Source organism: Rhopalosiphum padi, chromosome 3 (genome assembly GCF_020882245.1).
Source record: "Rhopalosiphum padi isolate XX-2018 chromosome 3, ASM2088224v1, whole genome shotgun sequence".
In the NCBI taxonomy this organism is placed as follows: Eukaryota; Metazoa; Arthropoda; class Insecta; order Hemiptera; family Aphididae; genus Rhopalosiphum; species Rhopalosiphum padi.
Window position 1 is genome coordinate 64,451,984 of NC_083599.1, and position 18,079 is coordinate 64,470,062.

At 27.7% G+C, this 18,079-nt stretch overlaps 2 protein-coding genes across 3 annotated transcripts; both read right to left on the reverse strand.

The window, feature by feature from the left end:
- Positions 1-785: 785 nt before the first annotated feature.
- On the reverse strand, positions 786-2,337 carry LOC132925337 (uncharacterized). Its single transcript, XM_060989744.1, has 3 exons — positions 2,265-2,337; positions 1,996-2,205; positions 786-1,156 (listed from the first exon to the last, which is right to left on the reverse strand). The coding sequence occupies exons 1-3, from the start codon at positions 2,335-2,337 to the stop codon at positions 786-788; spliced, it is 654 nt and encodes a 217-aa protein (XP_060845727.1).
- A 2,681-nt stretch (positions 2,338-5,018) lies between these two features.
- Positions 5,019-15,916, reverse strand: LOC132924673 (cytokine receptor-like). 2 transcript variants are annotated; one of them, XM_060989102.1, is made up of 14 exons: positions 15,835-15,916; positions 10,737-10,938; positions 9,761-10,225; positions 9,075-9,213; positions 8,827-8,999; positions 8,582-8,739; positions 8,259-8,493; positions 7,884-8,061; positions 7,636-7,784; positions 7,406-7,572; positions 6,964-7,162; positions 6,716-6,871; positions 5,489-5,665; positions 5,019-5,337 (listed from the first exon to the last, which is right to left on the reverse strand). In XM_060989102.1, the coding sequence occupies exons 2-14, from the start codon at positions 10,891-10,893 to the stop codon at positions 5,306-5,308; spliced, it is 2,385 nt and encodes a 794-aa protein (XP_060845085.1). In that variant the 5' UTR covers positions 10,894-10,938; positions 15,835-15,916; the 3' UTR covers positions 5,019-5,305. The 2 variants fall into 2 exon arrangements, with proteins under 2 accessions (XP_060845085.1, XP_060845083.1); XM_060989100.1 differs by having other exon boundaries at positions 5,019-5,665.
- Positions 15,917-18,079: the final 2,163 nt, after the last annotated feature.

Here is an 18,079-nt window from a genome sequence, read left to right on the forward strand (position 1 = left end):
AAACTAATAACTATAATTACTTATAACTCACTATAGGTATAAGTATACCATAAGTTAAGGTCCATAAGCAACACTTAAATTGTTATTACCTATAATAGAATTTGTTTTATAATGTTAATATTGGCACTTACAATGCTACATGTACAATACATGTAATCATACATGTTTTTTTATTACAAACAGTCGATTGATTATAAAAATCCGACCAAGAAATAACGTTTTCCATTTTTAGCCTCTTTCGCAAAACCCGATCTTAGCAGTCATCTCCTATCTCTATACTACTTACCTACCAAATGTGTGGTGTATAAGTAGATTAAAATTTACGATCATCTTCATTTGATTCTTCGCATCAGTAATATTATTAGAAATATATTATTACAGTAATACTATTTGTCAGAGTAAGCCTAATTTTCTATTATTTTACTCAGATTTAATATTATACCGAAAATGCTGACTTAACGCTATATTTATGATTTGTCTTGAATACTTATTCTTGCTATATAGCAATAGCATAAACTAGGTACCTATAATATTAACTAGGTATATAAACTTAGTACCTATATAAATACTATATGTCTATATATAATTTTACGGCATAGATACTGTAGACTCTACAGTAGGTACGTAATGTAATAGGTAGTGATCAATATTATAGAAAACTCAAGTCTAAAAGTTGTCACTTAAAATTCTAAAAAGCTTTGGAAAAATTGTTCATGAAAAAATAGATAATGTCGAAATCATAGAATGCTTTGAATTTTATTACACATCACTCGGTCGAATATTGCTTATATGACGCTAAAAGCAGCCGCATAGCATATAATGCCTTCTGGTGGAAATAGTTGTTGTTCATAAAACTTTTTGTCCTGTAGAAATCGACTATTGGGATTTGGCATTTTATGAGCATATAATTTTTTCCTTAAACAAGGCTCAGGTTGGTCTTTCAATAGATCGGCGTAAACAGTTGGCGGTAAAACAAGTTGCAAAGGTTTTACGTTTTTTGGGGGCATAGACGTGAATGGTTCTACCAATCCTAACGTTCCACTCAGTGTGGACACCAGGTACCTGATGTAGTGCACACGTTCCAATATACCTTCGTCGTCGTTCATCCCGTCTAGTTTTCTTATCCACGTTAACACCTTTTGGCGATCTCTACTGTCTGAAAAAAATACAATACTACACTAAATGTCTACGCAATTAAATGATAATGAAATAAACTCAATAGCATCCATAAAAAAATCAAGAAGGATGGAGAGATGAAAGGTATCACCCAAGATTTTCACCTGGATACGATATGCGACGTTGTTATATATCATACGATTTAAAGTTAATTTTTATAATTTAATAACTGAAATCAAACTTCATGAAAGACTTACTGATACTCCTAGAATGACATAATAATATTTCGAATCTATAAATTATTATGAATTGGGTGGAACTGAACTTAGATCCACTAAATATATATATATATTATTATTATATGTTCATGTGAAATATATAAAATCTTCAAAATAGTCTCAAGTAAAGACAATGTTGTGGATTTGTAGAGCACTATGAAGTATAGGTACTAAGTACCTAATCAAATATTTTAAACATTTAATAATATAAATTATCTGTAAGAAGCGTTTACCTTTGTAATCTAATTCATTATGGCTTCAACTGGTAGTTATTATTACTCACTAGTAACTATTAATGATTAAAAATACTGTATTGTCAATATATTAAAGTATTTTAAAACATATTAATATTAATAACTTTAAAAGTGTTAATATAAATGTAAGTTATAATTTTAAATGTTTATAGGTTGCTTTACATTTTTAATATCAATTAAATTTACACGTAAAACTGAAAACAAAATGTGGCTATCCTACAAATATATATGTATACTCATTTTTTCATAATTAACTTTGAAATTATCAATTACATCTGCAACGAAATCCTGAGCATGCATATGGTAATTATTATTATTATTAATGGAAAAAATAATTTTTAATTTACCTATTAAGTACATCAAAGTTTTGGCCGTTTCTCGATCATAACAATATAGTTCATTGTTATTTTTCAACGGACATTCATCGGGTACTTCATCTTCACCAAGATATTTTATCACTGACGACGCATTTTCAAAATCATTGTTGGACAAATTAGCTGGTGTATTATTAATTGATTGTGCTCCTGACACTCTAGGATCGTTCTCATTGATTGTTGCTGTTCAGATTTTATTTTAATTTTATTTTCTGTATTTATTGTTGATATGTTTACTTTACCTGGAATTGGGTCTTCATTATTTTTGGACTCAAAAGTTTTTTTTTCGACATCGTTCAATTGAGGAGTTGCCATATTCAGTTAGTGTTTTTAAAATAACTATTTTTAAGATTTGAAATAATTTAGTCACTTTCGAATGTTTACATTGTAAACAACAAAATAATTTGTTTCAGCTTTTTAGCATAACATTCTGGCTAAAATCCAAATTGTTCACATATGATTAACAGTAATTATCTTATTGCAGAAATGTATTAAAATTAACTCTTCTATCGAAAAGCCATGAAGAAATGTGACTGAATAAAATGTAATAATCTACACGTTATAAAACACTTTTTAATCCACAAGCTTATTACACTGTTAAAGTGTTTAGTACACTTTATCACGCATATTTATTATGGTTATTTAATAAAATATTATTAAGTAACGGTAGATGATAGATTGTACACCAATACACCATATATGTGAAAATAAATACTAATAGTAATCAAAATATTTGATTTTTAATGAATTAGCACAAATTTTTTAAACAGCAATAATTTATTATTATAATATCTAGTACTTACCTCAAACTTGTCAACTCCTACAGGTACAGTATAATCGTGTCTGTTAATTTTTAACTTTTTTCTCGCAGGGATTTTGTATGCAATCGGTATGCAAATAATGTTTAATAAGATATTAACATGTGTTTGATTTTATGATTAGATTCAATTTTATGTATATTTATAAATATCTATTTATTAAAGTTTTTATACGAGTACATTTATTTCAGTTCTTACATTATACATTTACCATAATAATGCATTAATTTAAAATTTAAATCATAGTGTACCTCGTATCTTTCCTCGTAATCTTTTATTATTATTTTTTCAATCATTTCTATAAGCTACTATGGAGATACGGCAGGTTTTGAAAATCTCATGGGAGGCTCACTATTTTCTATAACCACACGTACAGTTTTACCTGAATCTTAACATATATTTCCTATTTTTATTTTTTTTCTTAAATTGTTGGTTAAACAATAAAATTACTAAAATATAGTTATTTGTTGCTTTGAATATTATAGCATTTGAAGATTAAAAATCTCTAGATAAAAAAATGCCAGTTTATTTTTGAAAATTATGTTTTATATAGAAAATGTACTTTTCCACACTTTGGAATTGTTAATGAACTCGTTCGCAACAATTTCTAAATTTATTTCTTCATACGATGAACTTGAAAAATGGCAATATTGAATTATTCAACCGTATTTGATTTATTGTACCTACACCAGTTATGTACCTATAGAAAATATATAGTATGTCAAAAGGTTCACACGCCGTTAAAGTGTATCGATATCAAACCCTTATAATATTATAATAACGTTCATGTACTGACTTACCGTCAATCATACACCAGTTAACCAAGCACCTGATTGATTATCAAAATCTACACTTTTTCTCTACTATCAATATCAGAAAAAACGTTTATCTTTCTCATTTAATTTGTTATAAATAAAATAAGTTTTTTTAGAATGTATATATTATGCCAAAAAAAAAAAATGATTTTTTTTTATAACATGAGAACCATGGGAGCCCTCTGACCTGGGTTCAGTCTTATCAAGATTATGATGCTCAAGCTGCAGCCCCAGAGCCCTCTACTACCATGAAACAATTTTCGATGGCTTACTCGTACAGACGCTTTTGAGTAATCAAGAAAAAAATCATTTAAATAAGAGTGAAAAAAGATGCCCGCATCCGTAAGTTTAGTATCATATCTATGCATGTAGTAATGGTATACACTCCCAACTTCCGGTTTTAAATAATTATTATTAAAAAATAAATCGAGCTTGTTACATTCAACCCGTTTAGCGATTTTCTCAAGTATTTCAAACGAATAAGTTATTAAAAAATTATTTTATATTTGTTGACCATCGTTGGTTTATTTTTCATGTAGATAGTTTTTATAATTAATTGTCTGGAATTTTATTGTCCAAATGGGCATTATGAGCCGTGCTTCTTTTTATTCTTCTCTGTGAAGATCCTGAGATGTTTGTACATATACTATTGGTACAGACGGTACAGTGGCGTATAAAGGAATTAATTTTTTTTGGAAGGGAGGATGATAGTATAGTACTATAGTAGTGTATACTATATTATATTCAATTGTATCGATAAAGCGTCAAACTAGGTATCATAAGAATTTAATGAAATATAGATATTTTATGAAAATGTTCTTGTATCACTTTCAAGAAATATTTATTTTTTGTGAATAATATAAAATTAAAATATCTACATAATTCTAATTTAAACTTCGTCGAAGTCATATTATTATTCAAGTAGTCAAGTAATCAATTCAAAATACTATTTTATAATATTTATCATAATATGTATGTATATTTATTGTATAAATTAATAATTTCTTTAACCATTAATCATTATAATATAATATATTATACATTATACCATATTTATATCAATAGGTATATTGTATTTTAGTATAAAATATATTTTGGCCATAAATACATTTTTATAGCGTCCAATATCATTGAAGTTGGATTACGCACAAATTTGAGTTAAAATATATTTTTTTTGTACGTTTCAATTGGTGCGACTTGGTATAAAAATAATAATAAACAGTTAAAACGTAAATATTAATAATAGTTTGTTTTATATTTACTATTAATTGCTATTACTACATTTGTGAATGCGATTATAAGATTAATAATAGTTATAATAATTATAATATTGATAAAATTGTTAGTATTTTTTTTTTTTTTTGCTAATTTTAATTTATATTGATCTAATAAAAAATAAAATAAAATAAATGTGTATACATAAATGGCTAAACTATAATGATTTTAAATATAAAGAGAGTGTAAACTATACGAGGTAAAAATTGGTTTCATAAGTGCATGCTACATACAATTTAACAAGATACAATGTTGTCACTACTCGTTCACAGGATGATTTATAGATGAAGTAGGTACTAATTAAACAGTATCTACTATCTGGGTATGGCGGGACTGTTGCGTATCGTAATTGAACGCAAAGTATCGTTGAAGTTCTTAGTAAGTGAAGTCAAACTGTATAGGTGTACCTATATTTGTTATACAATTAAAAATATTTTAAAACAAGAACAATTGTTGTATTATGATTGAGCTACCATCAACGGTCCATGCATTAAAAGTATAAACTATGTTTCATTATTTGTTGTATAATTTTGGGATATTCCTGTTTAAAATACCAACCTCCTCCTAAGCCTAAAGTAGTAACTAGTAAAGGATCACTATGTATTCCTTTGCCATAATTTGTACTAATGGCTATGGAAACAATGTACGTAGTATAAGGCTTAAGATTCGTTAATAATGTAAAACCTCCTTCTTTTTGTGCCGCTTCTCTGCTCATTGTTTTGGACAGCATAGATCCTAAAACATAAAATAGATTCATATTAATTATAAATTACAATAAGTGGGTATAAAAAATTCATATTAAATGAAACAACTTGATTGGTAGGTGCCTAAATAAATACCTAATGCATAAAAAAAAATCACATATTAATATATTATTATCAATTAACTCACTATGGCAACTATTATATAATTATCACGTGTTTACACTTATTATGAATACTAATATCGTACATTGGTCGATATTTTACAATAAAGTTTGTTTTGATTGTAAAATGAACACGCATTAAAATATTTCATTCATTATTGCACCCAAATTTCGGTATTAGTGTTTGTATTTCTCCTTTTATTCGTATGAACGTTTTATATACAAAAAACGAGTATTTCATCGAAAGCAACTTCAATTTTAACATAGGTAATGTCCAATTTCAACTTTAAGTAAATTTCATTGTCAACCCCAAATCAACCTCAATAAATATTATTGTGTGGTTTTTATTTGATTATATTTTAGTATATTATATAAGCGTTGATGGATTTGTTTTGAACAGTTCTGCTAAAATTTTAATGTCAATTTTACGCTCGTATTTCGTTTTTTTGTAATGGTTACAAGCTTACAAACATACTGGTATTTCATTTTTTATTTGCATTTGAATAATAAACAATAATAAGCTATTTATTCAGTTATTATGTATAAGTTGGTTAAGTAACTCTACTTTTTATATTTAGTATAAGCCGACTTCACCTTGCAAAATGCTTGGTGTTTTAATTTTTTTTTTTAATTTAATTTTACTGGACAGGTGACCACATTGGTGTATTCCTATTTCCGTATTTTAAGTGTCATAGCGTAATCATAATATTATGTGTATAATTTCACTTAAGAAATTACTCATACGAGTACGTACGTATACAATCATTAGAATAGATCATCTATGTACTAAGACAATAAGCACAATAAGTTAATTAATGTAATATTTCCCATCCAATCTTTTCAGTGATAGAAAATTAAATTATCTTAATCTAATTATTATATTGTTATGCTTACATTAAATAATTAATACGAATTCTTACCATTGCAGATGTTACTGGTTATGGAAACAACGGCACAATAAAATATTTGATATTCGCCAACCAAACCGATTCTGTCAGTGCAGTCAATATTCCACTTCAAACCAATAAACGTCGAGCCGATTACATTAACCCAAACGTTTTCAACTTTTCTAGCAGCTACACAACCATAAACGAATAGATAGGTACAAAATGAACATCAATAAACTATAAAATTTATTACAAACTACAAAAATAATAAATCTTCTTACTTATATTATTTTGTATTGTGCACGATTCCCACACCATTCCACTACTATTAAAATTGTTTTGAGGATTGGATTCATTACTTAATAAACGTCGGCTGTTAGCACTTATTGCAAATTGGTAGTGATTTTTAGCATTATAATTCAATATAGTGACATTGTAACGAAATTCTGAACCAGGGACGTGCGTCCAGTTCACGTAACCCTGTAAAATACATAATTCGCAAAGGTCATGTATCTCATACGTGCAATTCATAAACATGATGATTATTTTAGATAAATTTATGGAAGAAATAGTAATTATACCCTAGGAATCGTGAAACACCTTTCATTATTATAATCAGTACATATTTATTGGAAATATCTGTATAAGTTTAAAATCCAATTTTCGTTACAACGAATATACTAATTGTAATTGGAAAATTGTTCTTTTTATTAATTTACGTACATTACACTGGTAAGGAAGACCCTTAACATTTTCACACCAGAATACTGTATAATAATTCAGTTCATCGGAAGTGAACGATTTCGTAGTGCCATTGTTTTTCCAGGATAGTTCAAAAACTCCTTGTTGATCAAATATCATTTTTGTTAGAAATATTGGTTTTTCAAGTACTAGTAACAATCAAAAGTTTAAAATACACGTAACGACAAGCTGTATATATCTCTAATTCTTACTCTCTGATTCACTGGGTACGTAGATTGTTGAATATTCTGTTGACAAACCTTCGTTGTTGGATGAATAAACTGTAAAGTTGTAACCAACCGAAGTATTAAGTCCTTGAAACTTGGCATAATTGTCATATATTTCATTGCTATAGTGAATGCTATAGTTTTAAATAAAATAATAGTATGGATTTAAAAGTTATAATAATAATAATAATTAATAATAAAAAAAAAATTAGAAAACTATCAATGGCACTTACGTGGTTTCATTTTGTGTTGTGTTTGAAGTATAGTAAGCTCGGTACTCAAAAGAGTCACCACATTTCTCACTATCATCAATTTTTTGCCAATAAATGAACACGTCTCTTTTTGTTTGGTCGATTCTTGATGTAATAGACTCAAAGCTTCCAATATCAGTTCTTGGAGGTCTTCTTGGTACTATGGACCATAATATATGATGAAATAGCCAATTATAATAATTGCATACAAAATAATACCTAACTTATATTTTTATACTATATTAATGTTGTATTGATTTAGTTTATAAGATACATCTTACGGACGCAATTGAGAAACCGAATATCAGTGTTTATAGAATAAAGTCAATAAAATAGATTACTTAAGTATTAGCTTACTTGAAGGTTTTGTTTTCAGAGTTATACTGCCAGGAGGAGACCACTTATCCTCTCCTCGGGCAAGCGAAGAACGTACGTATATGCGAAAATCGTAATGTGTAAACGGATATTTTAGATCAGTGACATTAAAATAATAAAAGTCATTATCACGTTCTTGGCAATTCATATCATACAAAAATGTATTTGTTTTATTGGACAATATTGGTGCACTACACGTATCGCTTATATTTATAGACTGAAAAAAAAATATAATATAATGTAATGCAATGTAGATGTGTCTGATAGATCATCTGATCGATGACTGAATAGCAATCTGAACTTACTTGCCAGTATTCAGGATTGGAATCCCATTGTGACTTATATTCGATCTTATGAATTAGTTCCCGTGGAAAGTCTGTCATTGTTCCTACTGACCATTTTAACATAACACTGGACTCTGTTTTATCGATGACAGTGATATTTATAGGACTCGCAGGAATAACTAAATATTAAAAAAGAAAGATTAAATAACGTTTCATAACACTTTCTCCATAAAGTAAAATATTATTTTTAATATTTTTTAATATACTGTTGGCATAATGATGAAAGTTGATGAACGTAGATACATTTCCTAAAGCATTTTGGCCGTTTAATCTGAAATCGTAAAACTCGTAAGGTTGTCTATACATGGGCGTAGTTTTGAAATCCCAATAACATGAATTCTCTTTGATATCTGAATCTGTTGGACAGTTTATGAAGATTCTATAAATAAAAAAAAGATACATTTGATTAATAAAAAATATTGTTATTAATATCTGTAATACACTAATACATTACCTGCCTCCAGCACGACCGGGTAATCGGAATAATAATTTATAAGTGGTTCTGATTGGGTTCTCTGATGTAGTCCAGTTGCACTTCAAACTGACCCAATTGTTAGAGATACATGTAAAATTTCTTATGATTTCAGGTTTATCTAAGCAAATATTATTTTAAATGGCTTTTTACATGTTTATATAATTTTAGTCTTGCATAGAAGATGACTATTGTATATTGTGGTAATGTTAATTGATTATTTCCTCAAACTCATTTAGTGTGACAGCGTAAACAATTAATACTTAAAATTAATCATTTTTAGTAAAAAAAAAATGTATTACTTGTTTTAACTTATAAATGTATAATGAAATAATTCATTATTTATCCCAAAGTTGTTTGAATAATCTATACGTATGTATTTATGATAAGCATAATATTCATCATACTTTAACTAGATAGGAGCACGCAGTAATTTTTAAAATATTTTTAACATGGTAAGATACTTATTATTTTTTCTTACCCTTATAAAATAAGACTATACGTAGGAAAAACATACTACGAAAAAATAATGTAGGAATATAGAACACATTGTTCAAGTCATTATTCATAAACGATACAAAAGTCGTTAAGTTATTGAAGTTTTTGTTACAGTTATTATTTAACGTACAATTAAAATAAAATAGGTTTGAAGTTTGTGGTTAACTTACATCCAACATAGACCGTATTCAAACACACCCCAAGTTGTGACCCCGGTTGATGAGATCCATTTGTGTCCGAGCTTGTAGGTGCAGGTTGTACGGGGGGCAACGTGGATGGACCACTAGATAACGTAGTAGACGAGTGATCGCCGTCGGAATTAACATAACTGTCGTTTTGTCGCCGTTCATAATCAAGTAATACTGTGCAATAATAGGTATTTCGACCAACCGGGGGGTTTGGGATGCGCAGCTGAGCCGCCGTGGCGTTAACGATCGTCACGTATTGTTTGGGTACGATTTCAGCGTTCTTATAAAACATGATCCTGTGGCTTGGAAGTTTGGTTTTATTACTACTGTCCGTTCGGTCACGAAACAAATTCTGCACTATTATGGTATCGGATTGCAAGATGCATGTGATTTCCAAGGGAACGCCGCTGCCATATTCTAGTACGATATCACCGCTTGGGACCGTACCTATAATTTTACAACAATATACACAAAATTATTATTTTTTACATATCACAAGACAAGGCTTCATATTAGCTACATATAAATATAAAAGAATACAATTATTTGTTAATACTCTGCGGGCAAACGTTTTAAGTTGATGAATAAATAAAAAGAAAAAAATGTTTCGATTGAAAATCATACAAAAACCATACAATAATATTATAAGATATAAATTTATGATTAGATAGTTTTATTCATGACAATAAACACAATTTTTATTTTTAAAATTTACTAGAAGTCTAGAACTGCTAGAATTGGATAATAATAAATTACGTTTTCAGATACTAAGCATGACATATAATACTTAGCGAATTAATAATTATATTATAATATATTATTTAATAATATAACTTATTTAGAATTTAAATAAATATCGATTAAAGAAATTGGATAGCATATTACTGATAGAATTTCCATAAGCACTTAAAGATGTATAACAAATTAATAAACATTTAAAGAGACTGCAGTTTCTTACCTCCGATTGATTTTATACCGGGGCCACACGTTACAGAAGAATATGCTAAATCGACTAGCAATGTTAACGTAGCGCATAGCATTGAAAGTGACGACAAACTGCGTCGGTTTATTTTTGTAGAAAATTGTCGAACCATGATTATATCAGCAATCACCATTCACGGTCGATTACTTTAAGTATTTATCGATAACTGTCAATAAACCTGTTATAAGTGACAATAAAAAAATATTGAAAATCATAAAAAAATTAATGTAAAATGTGTAATGTGAATATACCACAAACGTTTTTAATTTGTGACACATAAGGACAAACATAGAAAATAAGCAAATTATACTTCATTTCTATAGAAACACACTTATCGGGTAAGATTAATGTAAAAATCAAAAGACAACTATTATCTCTTACTTCCTTAATATACGCGTTTTGAGGAAATCCAATACCGACTGTTTCTATTTTTGTGTAAATGCGTAATACACGTGGAATAAAAAAATTTAGACGTGTTTTTTTTTTTATCAAATTTACCAATTGGTCTAATGAAGAAACAATAAATCTGAATACAGATTTTAATTTGTTATTAAGTCTACTTGACATTGACTTTCCTACATTTTTAATTTTATCACTAAATTTACCGTATTTATGTTACCAAAACAGATGATAATTTATAGGAATTGTGATTTCCTAAAGTCATTGTTGACTATGACTGGAAAGGATAGGTAATGTTGGATATTTAGTAGTTTTATCAACATTTTCTTATTATATTATAGGCAGTTATAAATCCGTACCAAAACAAATACAAACACCTTTATCGGTGATCGATCTGATTATGAAACATAATTACCTATAGTATAATATGGTCAATCCGGTTTCATATTATCGTTTTTATTGCTTATATTAACTTATAATAAAATTGACAAAAGTAAAATTATCGTATAATTATAGGTATTGTTATGGACACATCTCGTAAGTGACACAATAGTGTTTGTGTACTGAAATAAATAGCAAAGTGTTAATAATCTCCGTTTTAAAATAAATTTGAATGAAATACGTTTAAAATTTGACAGTAAGTTTTTTTTCGATAATGAAGAATATTGTGAACGAATCGAAGAAATAAAACAATAACAAATTATGCTATTCATGGAAAAAAGTGTACGAAAAATCAAAGAAACATAAATATGATATTCTTGTTATCAATGGTAAACATCGTCTTATTAAAACCATAACCAATGCGACAGAGGATGTGCGTTATTATGTAAAAAAAAGAGAGTTGTTTGATATCATTTATTCTACTGTTTATAGCGTGACCGTAAGGTTCCGTATTTCAACTTTGTGTCTCGTTGTTCCGATAAAATTATACGGGCCGCATTTTGTCCCGTTTTTTTAAGTCTGTTCCGTTTCCCCTTATTGGTAATTTATAACTTTTTGAAATTTATTTTATAAAAAAATCGTCTTTTTCGACGGTATTTTTTATGACAATATTCAGTAGAATATTCGAATCTATACCTTTTAGTGGTATTTTTGGTTTCTTGTTCTGACTATAATATTACTGCGGGTAGAAAGTATAATACTGTTCAATATTAGACCAAATCATTAATGGAATGAATATTAGATTCAATAAAGAACCATAAAATATGATTTGTAGTGTTGGAAATGTTTAAGTCTTGGGTAAGTATAATCAGAAATTAAATCTCAGTCGTATCCTCAGTATTTATTCTAAATGTTGATATGTTAAAAACAGAAATGAACTTTCAAAAACAAACATCTAATATACCAAAAGGCACAAATTTCAAATGCAGGCATTTGGTAAACCAGCTCAACGAATTCAACTCTGGAAAGAAAACTAAATTGTATAATATCGTCAAAGCAATTGAAAACGTTTATGGTTAAACCAAAAGGTAAGTGAAAACGAGCTGTTCGTGTGAACAAATATTTTTCATATTTTTCAAGTTCAGTATTGTGAAAATCTGCAAGTTACGCAGTACCTACTCAGTAGAGCCAGTAGGTAGATACCATAATACACAACAGTATCGCTTGAATGATCTTGATCTGCTTACTTGAAGTATTAGTTGAGTAAGAAATTACGTAATATAATATTATAAAGTACGTATTTTAATGAAGTAATTTTTACAAAACACTTTGATTCCGTTGACTGTGATTAAAAGGATGGAGTTTTAAATAGAAGTTATACACAAATAAACATTTTTTTTTTTTAATACCTATAATATTGTTTTCGTAATTTTAAATAATATATCGTTGATTATACACTAGCATTAAAATCAATAATAATATATTATTAACTTTAAATTATTTTTTTTTAACTCAACTAGATTGAATTAATGTGATTCATTAAGTCGATCAGCAGCCTCGGGAAATCATTTTTTATTTGGTGGTAGTACAATATAAATAGATTGTCATTAAATTAATATTTTATATTAAATGTAATATCCTTCCACCTCTCGATTCTCTTCATACGGGTATCTACATCATCCATTCTTATTATTGAATTATGCCATAAATGAGGGGAATAAAACCGAATACAATAATAATTTTAAGTACATGTACACCTTTTGTTAACCAATATTATACTCAGAATTATATTTAAACATCTAAATTGGTCAAATTAAAGCGTTTAATATTAATTCTATTAAATCAACTAGGTAATTGGAATTGAGATGAAAAATCATCACTTAGATAACATACACTTCTAAAAATGTCGTTATTTATTAGTTGTTGTAACTAAATTGACTAGTATCGTTAAACAAGTTACACTCGAAATGCCGTTCAGTTTAAACATAATTATCTGATAATTTTATCTATAATAATAATATTATATAGAAAAAATACTGTTAGTTCTAAATCTACCTATAACAAACCTACAACTAACTACGAATAGTTCATATAAGTTTTAATTACAGGAGTAAACTAAATTAATTTTCCTAGCGATCCGTATTAAATTATACGTAGTATAGAACATTGTTATCAACAAACAACATAGTTTTATTGTTTATTATTCAAAACTACTTATTAAATTATTTTAGATAAGTTCTTTGCATGTAACTTCTCATGTAAACTTTAAAGAATTCTTGTAGGTAACATAGTTATTTACAGTAAATGAAACACTTTATTTTTATTTTTGGAGAAATTAGAATTTTAAGCTTATTGCTCAGGTTAAAACTTAAGGATACATGATATTATGTTGTTTAAACGAATTGTTTAATATGATTATAAACATTATAAACAAATAATATTTATTATCTATACATTTAACTCAGTGCCGTACCCAAGATTTATTTTCGGGGGAGGCTTAAACATTCATACTTAATTCTATAGGAAAATAGGAATAAATTTAAAAACATATAAATACACATACTATTTAAAATAAAAGATTAAGCCCAAAAGCCCCCCCCCCTGGATACGACACTGATTTAACTGAGCATGTCTATTTTATGAATTTTAATATTGTAAAATTAATAAAAAATAAAATAAAAAGATATTTTATCAAATTTCAATAAATATAGATAAACTAATGATCAGTATGGGTAGAAATATAAAGATCTATATTTAAATGAATGATATTATATTTTTTTATAATATAATTTAATAAATCTATAAATAAACTTATACTTATTACTTATTAGATATATATATAATTTTAAATTAAAATTGTTAAAAAAGTAAATAAATAATAATGAATGATCTTAAACTTAATTGATCTTTAAAGCAATAGGTACTATTCTGCTTTATAAAACATAGGTAAAATATACTTTACTGTTTTTTGCGAAACGATACTTAAGAAACTTTAATTTATGAAAAACATCTAACAAATATGATTTTAAACACAAATAAGCAGAAATAAGATTAAAAATATATAATGCGCATTTTTGTGTAAAATTTTATATTTTGTAACTGTTAGGAAGTAAATATAAAATATACCATAGAAAACGAATTGCGTCCCAAGATCTCTTTTTCATACGAATTAGGTACGTCCCGATAATATTTAACAACTACACTAATATTGCGTCTGATGTAAACACATTATTTTCCTACTCATTTAATATCAATTTTGGACTGTTAATATCAATATTAAAAATATTATGCTGCTAAATATAGGTTAAAAATATTGTTTTTCGTCGTTTCGTAATTATGTACATCAAACACATTGTCATTAAATTAATTAAAATAATATGAAATATATAAATATAAAGTTAGGTTATTGTATTATTATATTAAAATGTTATTATAATATTATTTATAGATTGTTAAAAATTTTAATGATACAGTTTTGATATAATCAAAACGTGTTATTTCGTCTACGTCATTGATATTATTTTTTATATATTATTCTGAATTCATGGACGCAAATAATCAGGACACAATTAGTATGTCAATGATATATTAAAAATAACCAAAATGTTCTACATACCAAATGTCCAAATACCTAAACTGTAATTCAATAGATAATATAAGAATAAATTTATTAACTACTCTATCTAACCACTGCGGCAAATAATAAATTAGACATTTTAAACGAACATCGGTTATGGGCGTTATGGCAGTCAACAATTATTAACACGAACAAATTTATAACGAAACAATTTTTATACTCTAAGTTTTAAATTGATAATTAATTAATAATCAAAGATTCATTTTTGATCTGTATCTCACTCGATATAATTTAATTTATGATTATACTCGTGAAAAAAAAATCATTTAAAAAATTTAGAATTTATTAACGTTCATGCGAATATTTTATACAATAATACAAGGTACGCATCTTCTTCATTTGTGCTAACTGATTCGTCGTGTTTAATGTTGACATAATAAGTTACAATTGATTTATGTTTTATACATTCACACTATTGTCAGCGTACAACTAACAAGTAAGCGTTGGTCGATAAATTTAGTTGAATCGAAGTCTAAGTATAAACGGGCAAATTTACCAAGTCCCCAACGTTTATATAGGTTAAATTCAAAGCCCAGGGCGTTATATTTAATGGACACGCTAAACATAATAATATACAATATACCATAAACGTAATAAAAATGATTTATATTACTACTAAAATAATTGAAACACATAAATTATGTAGATGATATTCACCTGATAGTTGTGCGCTAATCCTCGGGCGAAGGAAGGAGTCGTTGCTAAAGGCTAGAACATACTAAACTATGAATTATTAGCGTTTAAACGAATGACATAGAGACCCATCGTATTTAATATAAAAATTGGCTCTGGTGGTGGCACAATATAAAATGGTCTTAATTTAATTAAATATACTATGTCTATCCCTCCCGACTCCCACCATTTTTTGTTGGATATTAATTTATTTTTTATGACAACAATATTTTGATACGACGTATGTATGCGAAAACTGCAGACGTCAGCAATATCAATAGACCTAAAAGCGCTTAAATACAGACATAATAATATAGTTGTAAGGTTATGGGTGTCTTAAATATTGCCAGACGTGAAAATCGTGCATGTCCATTTTGCTTTTCTATAGCTAGACAGTGTAACGATTGTAGTGATCGCTGTGCAGGACACTGTGACCACGTATCAATTATTATTTAAACGACGTAGCACGTTCGTTGGTTGAACTTGAGTTGGTGGTGAGAAAGGTAGATAGTTATAAATTAAAACACTTGATGTTTTAATTGAAATAAAACAGTTACTTTAATACGTTAAACAACAAAATCATAAATCAATGAAATAAAACAAAGTTAAAATAGCTTACTGCTATATGTATAAGTATAAGCATTGGGGAATGACCGTAAACTCGCGGCGATGTGGCTCTGACAAAGTCCACGACGAGCAATAGTCTTACACTGGAGTTAACTACCTTCTAGAACTACGATTACCTTTCTGTTTAATACTAGGTCCTCTACTCGTATTTATATGAGTTCTCAATGACGTACCGAAGACTAGTATTATTAATAATTATAATCAGGCTTGATTTGGAGTGGCGTGATGCTATTATAATAATCTACATATTTATGAAAATATAACATATTAACATATTGTTTCCGCTGAATGTGATAAAAATCCCTATTCACGGAAATAACATGTTTTTCTGGCCTTTGGCCTATTGCTTAAAATGTAGGAATAACAAGTAAATAAAAATGTTAAATTAATGTGTTTTCTACACTAAATAATAATTTAACACAATAGAAGTGTATTAGATTTACTACACGATGAATATTGTGTCCACTGTGTATCGGTATACCTATATCATTGTGGCTGGATGAGTGAATGACAACATTATTACGTAGGCACTATATACTACTGTCTATCTAAATCGACACTCATTTATGGTATTATCCTACGATGTAAAAATCGTTATTATACCTATAAAATGTATTATGAGCAATTGGGAAAAATTAACTTATATAAAAATAGCAAGATTTATTCGAGTGACTAATTAGGTAAAATCGATGTATTATATCAGATCGATCAAATCATTCCAAATTGTTATTGCGTGTGCAACACCGTTCACTATAGTCGAAAAGTTCTTAAGTAATGCTAGAAATAAGTTATTTTGTTGTTTATCAACAACACTTCTAATCGAATAATTAATATGATAGATAGATAGATGAAAAACTATGTCGTTAAAATGCTATGATGTCGTAGATTATGCTTCTATAACTATTGGTTGCATCATCCAATTTCATTTGAAAATATTAAAACATTTTTTAAATTAATCGTAAGTTTGCGAGACCTGATGCAATGGGGTGATTGAAACGCCAACGTTAATACGAAAACAGTATAGTTTTATACAGCGTCGAATATATACAAACTTCTTTTTTTGGGGGGGGGGGGGGTCATAATAGTGAAATAATTTTATCGTTGGCATTCATCAAAACTCGAGGATGGCTTAATACACAAGTAAAATTGGATACTCAAGAACAGTCGATAAAATAAATATTAATAATAATAGTCCAAAGATCCAAAATGGTGAACGCCGGACGGACTCAAAAATTAGTAGTAAATAGATTTTTCTCCGAATTCATTAATTGCTTGTATTTCGACTTTCTATCGATCGATCCAACTCATCATACCCTACATCAGATTATTCATACATAATGTAGGTGTGAGTGCTGTACGGAATTTTCAAAATAAACAAATTATTATACATATTATTAAATATTGACTCGTTTAAAACTTGAGGTCTTTACATTATTATTTTTAGAGTGGAGGGGGGTTAATCTCCACCCCATAAATATGCCACTGGTTTTATATATTTATAAATAAAGTAGTTATATTTTAATATACTAGTTTTATACTAAAAAATAATTTTTAATTGACATTTTGACTTGTTACATTATTCATTGATACATTTATTGACAGT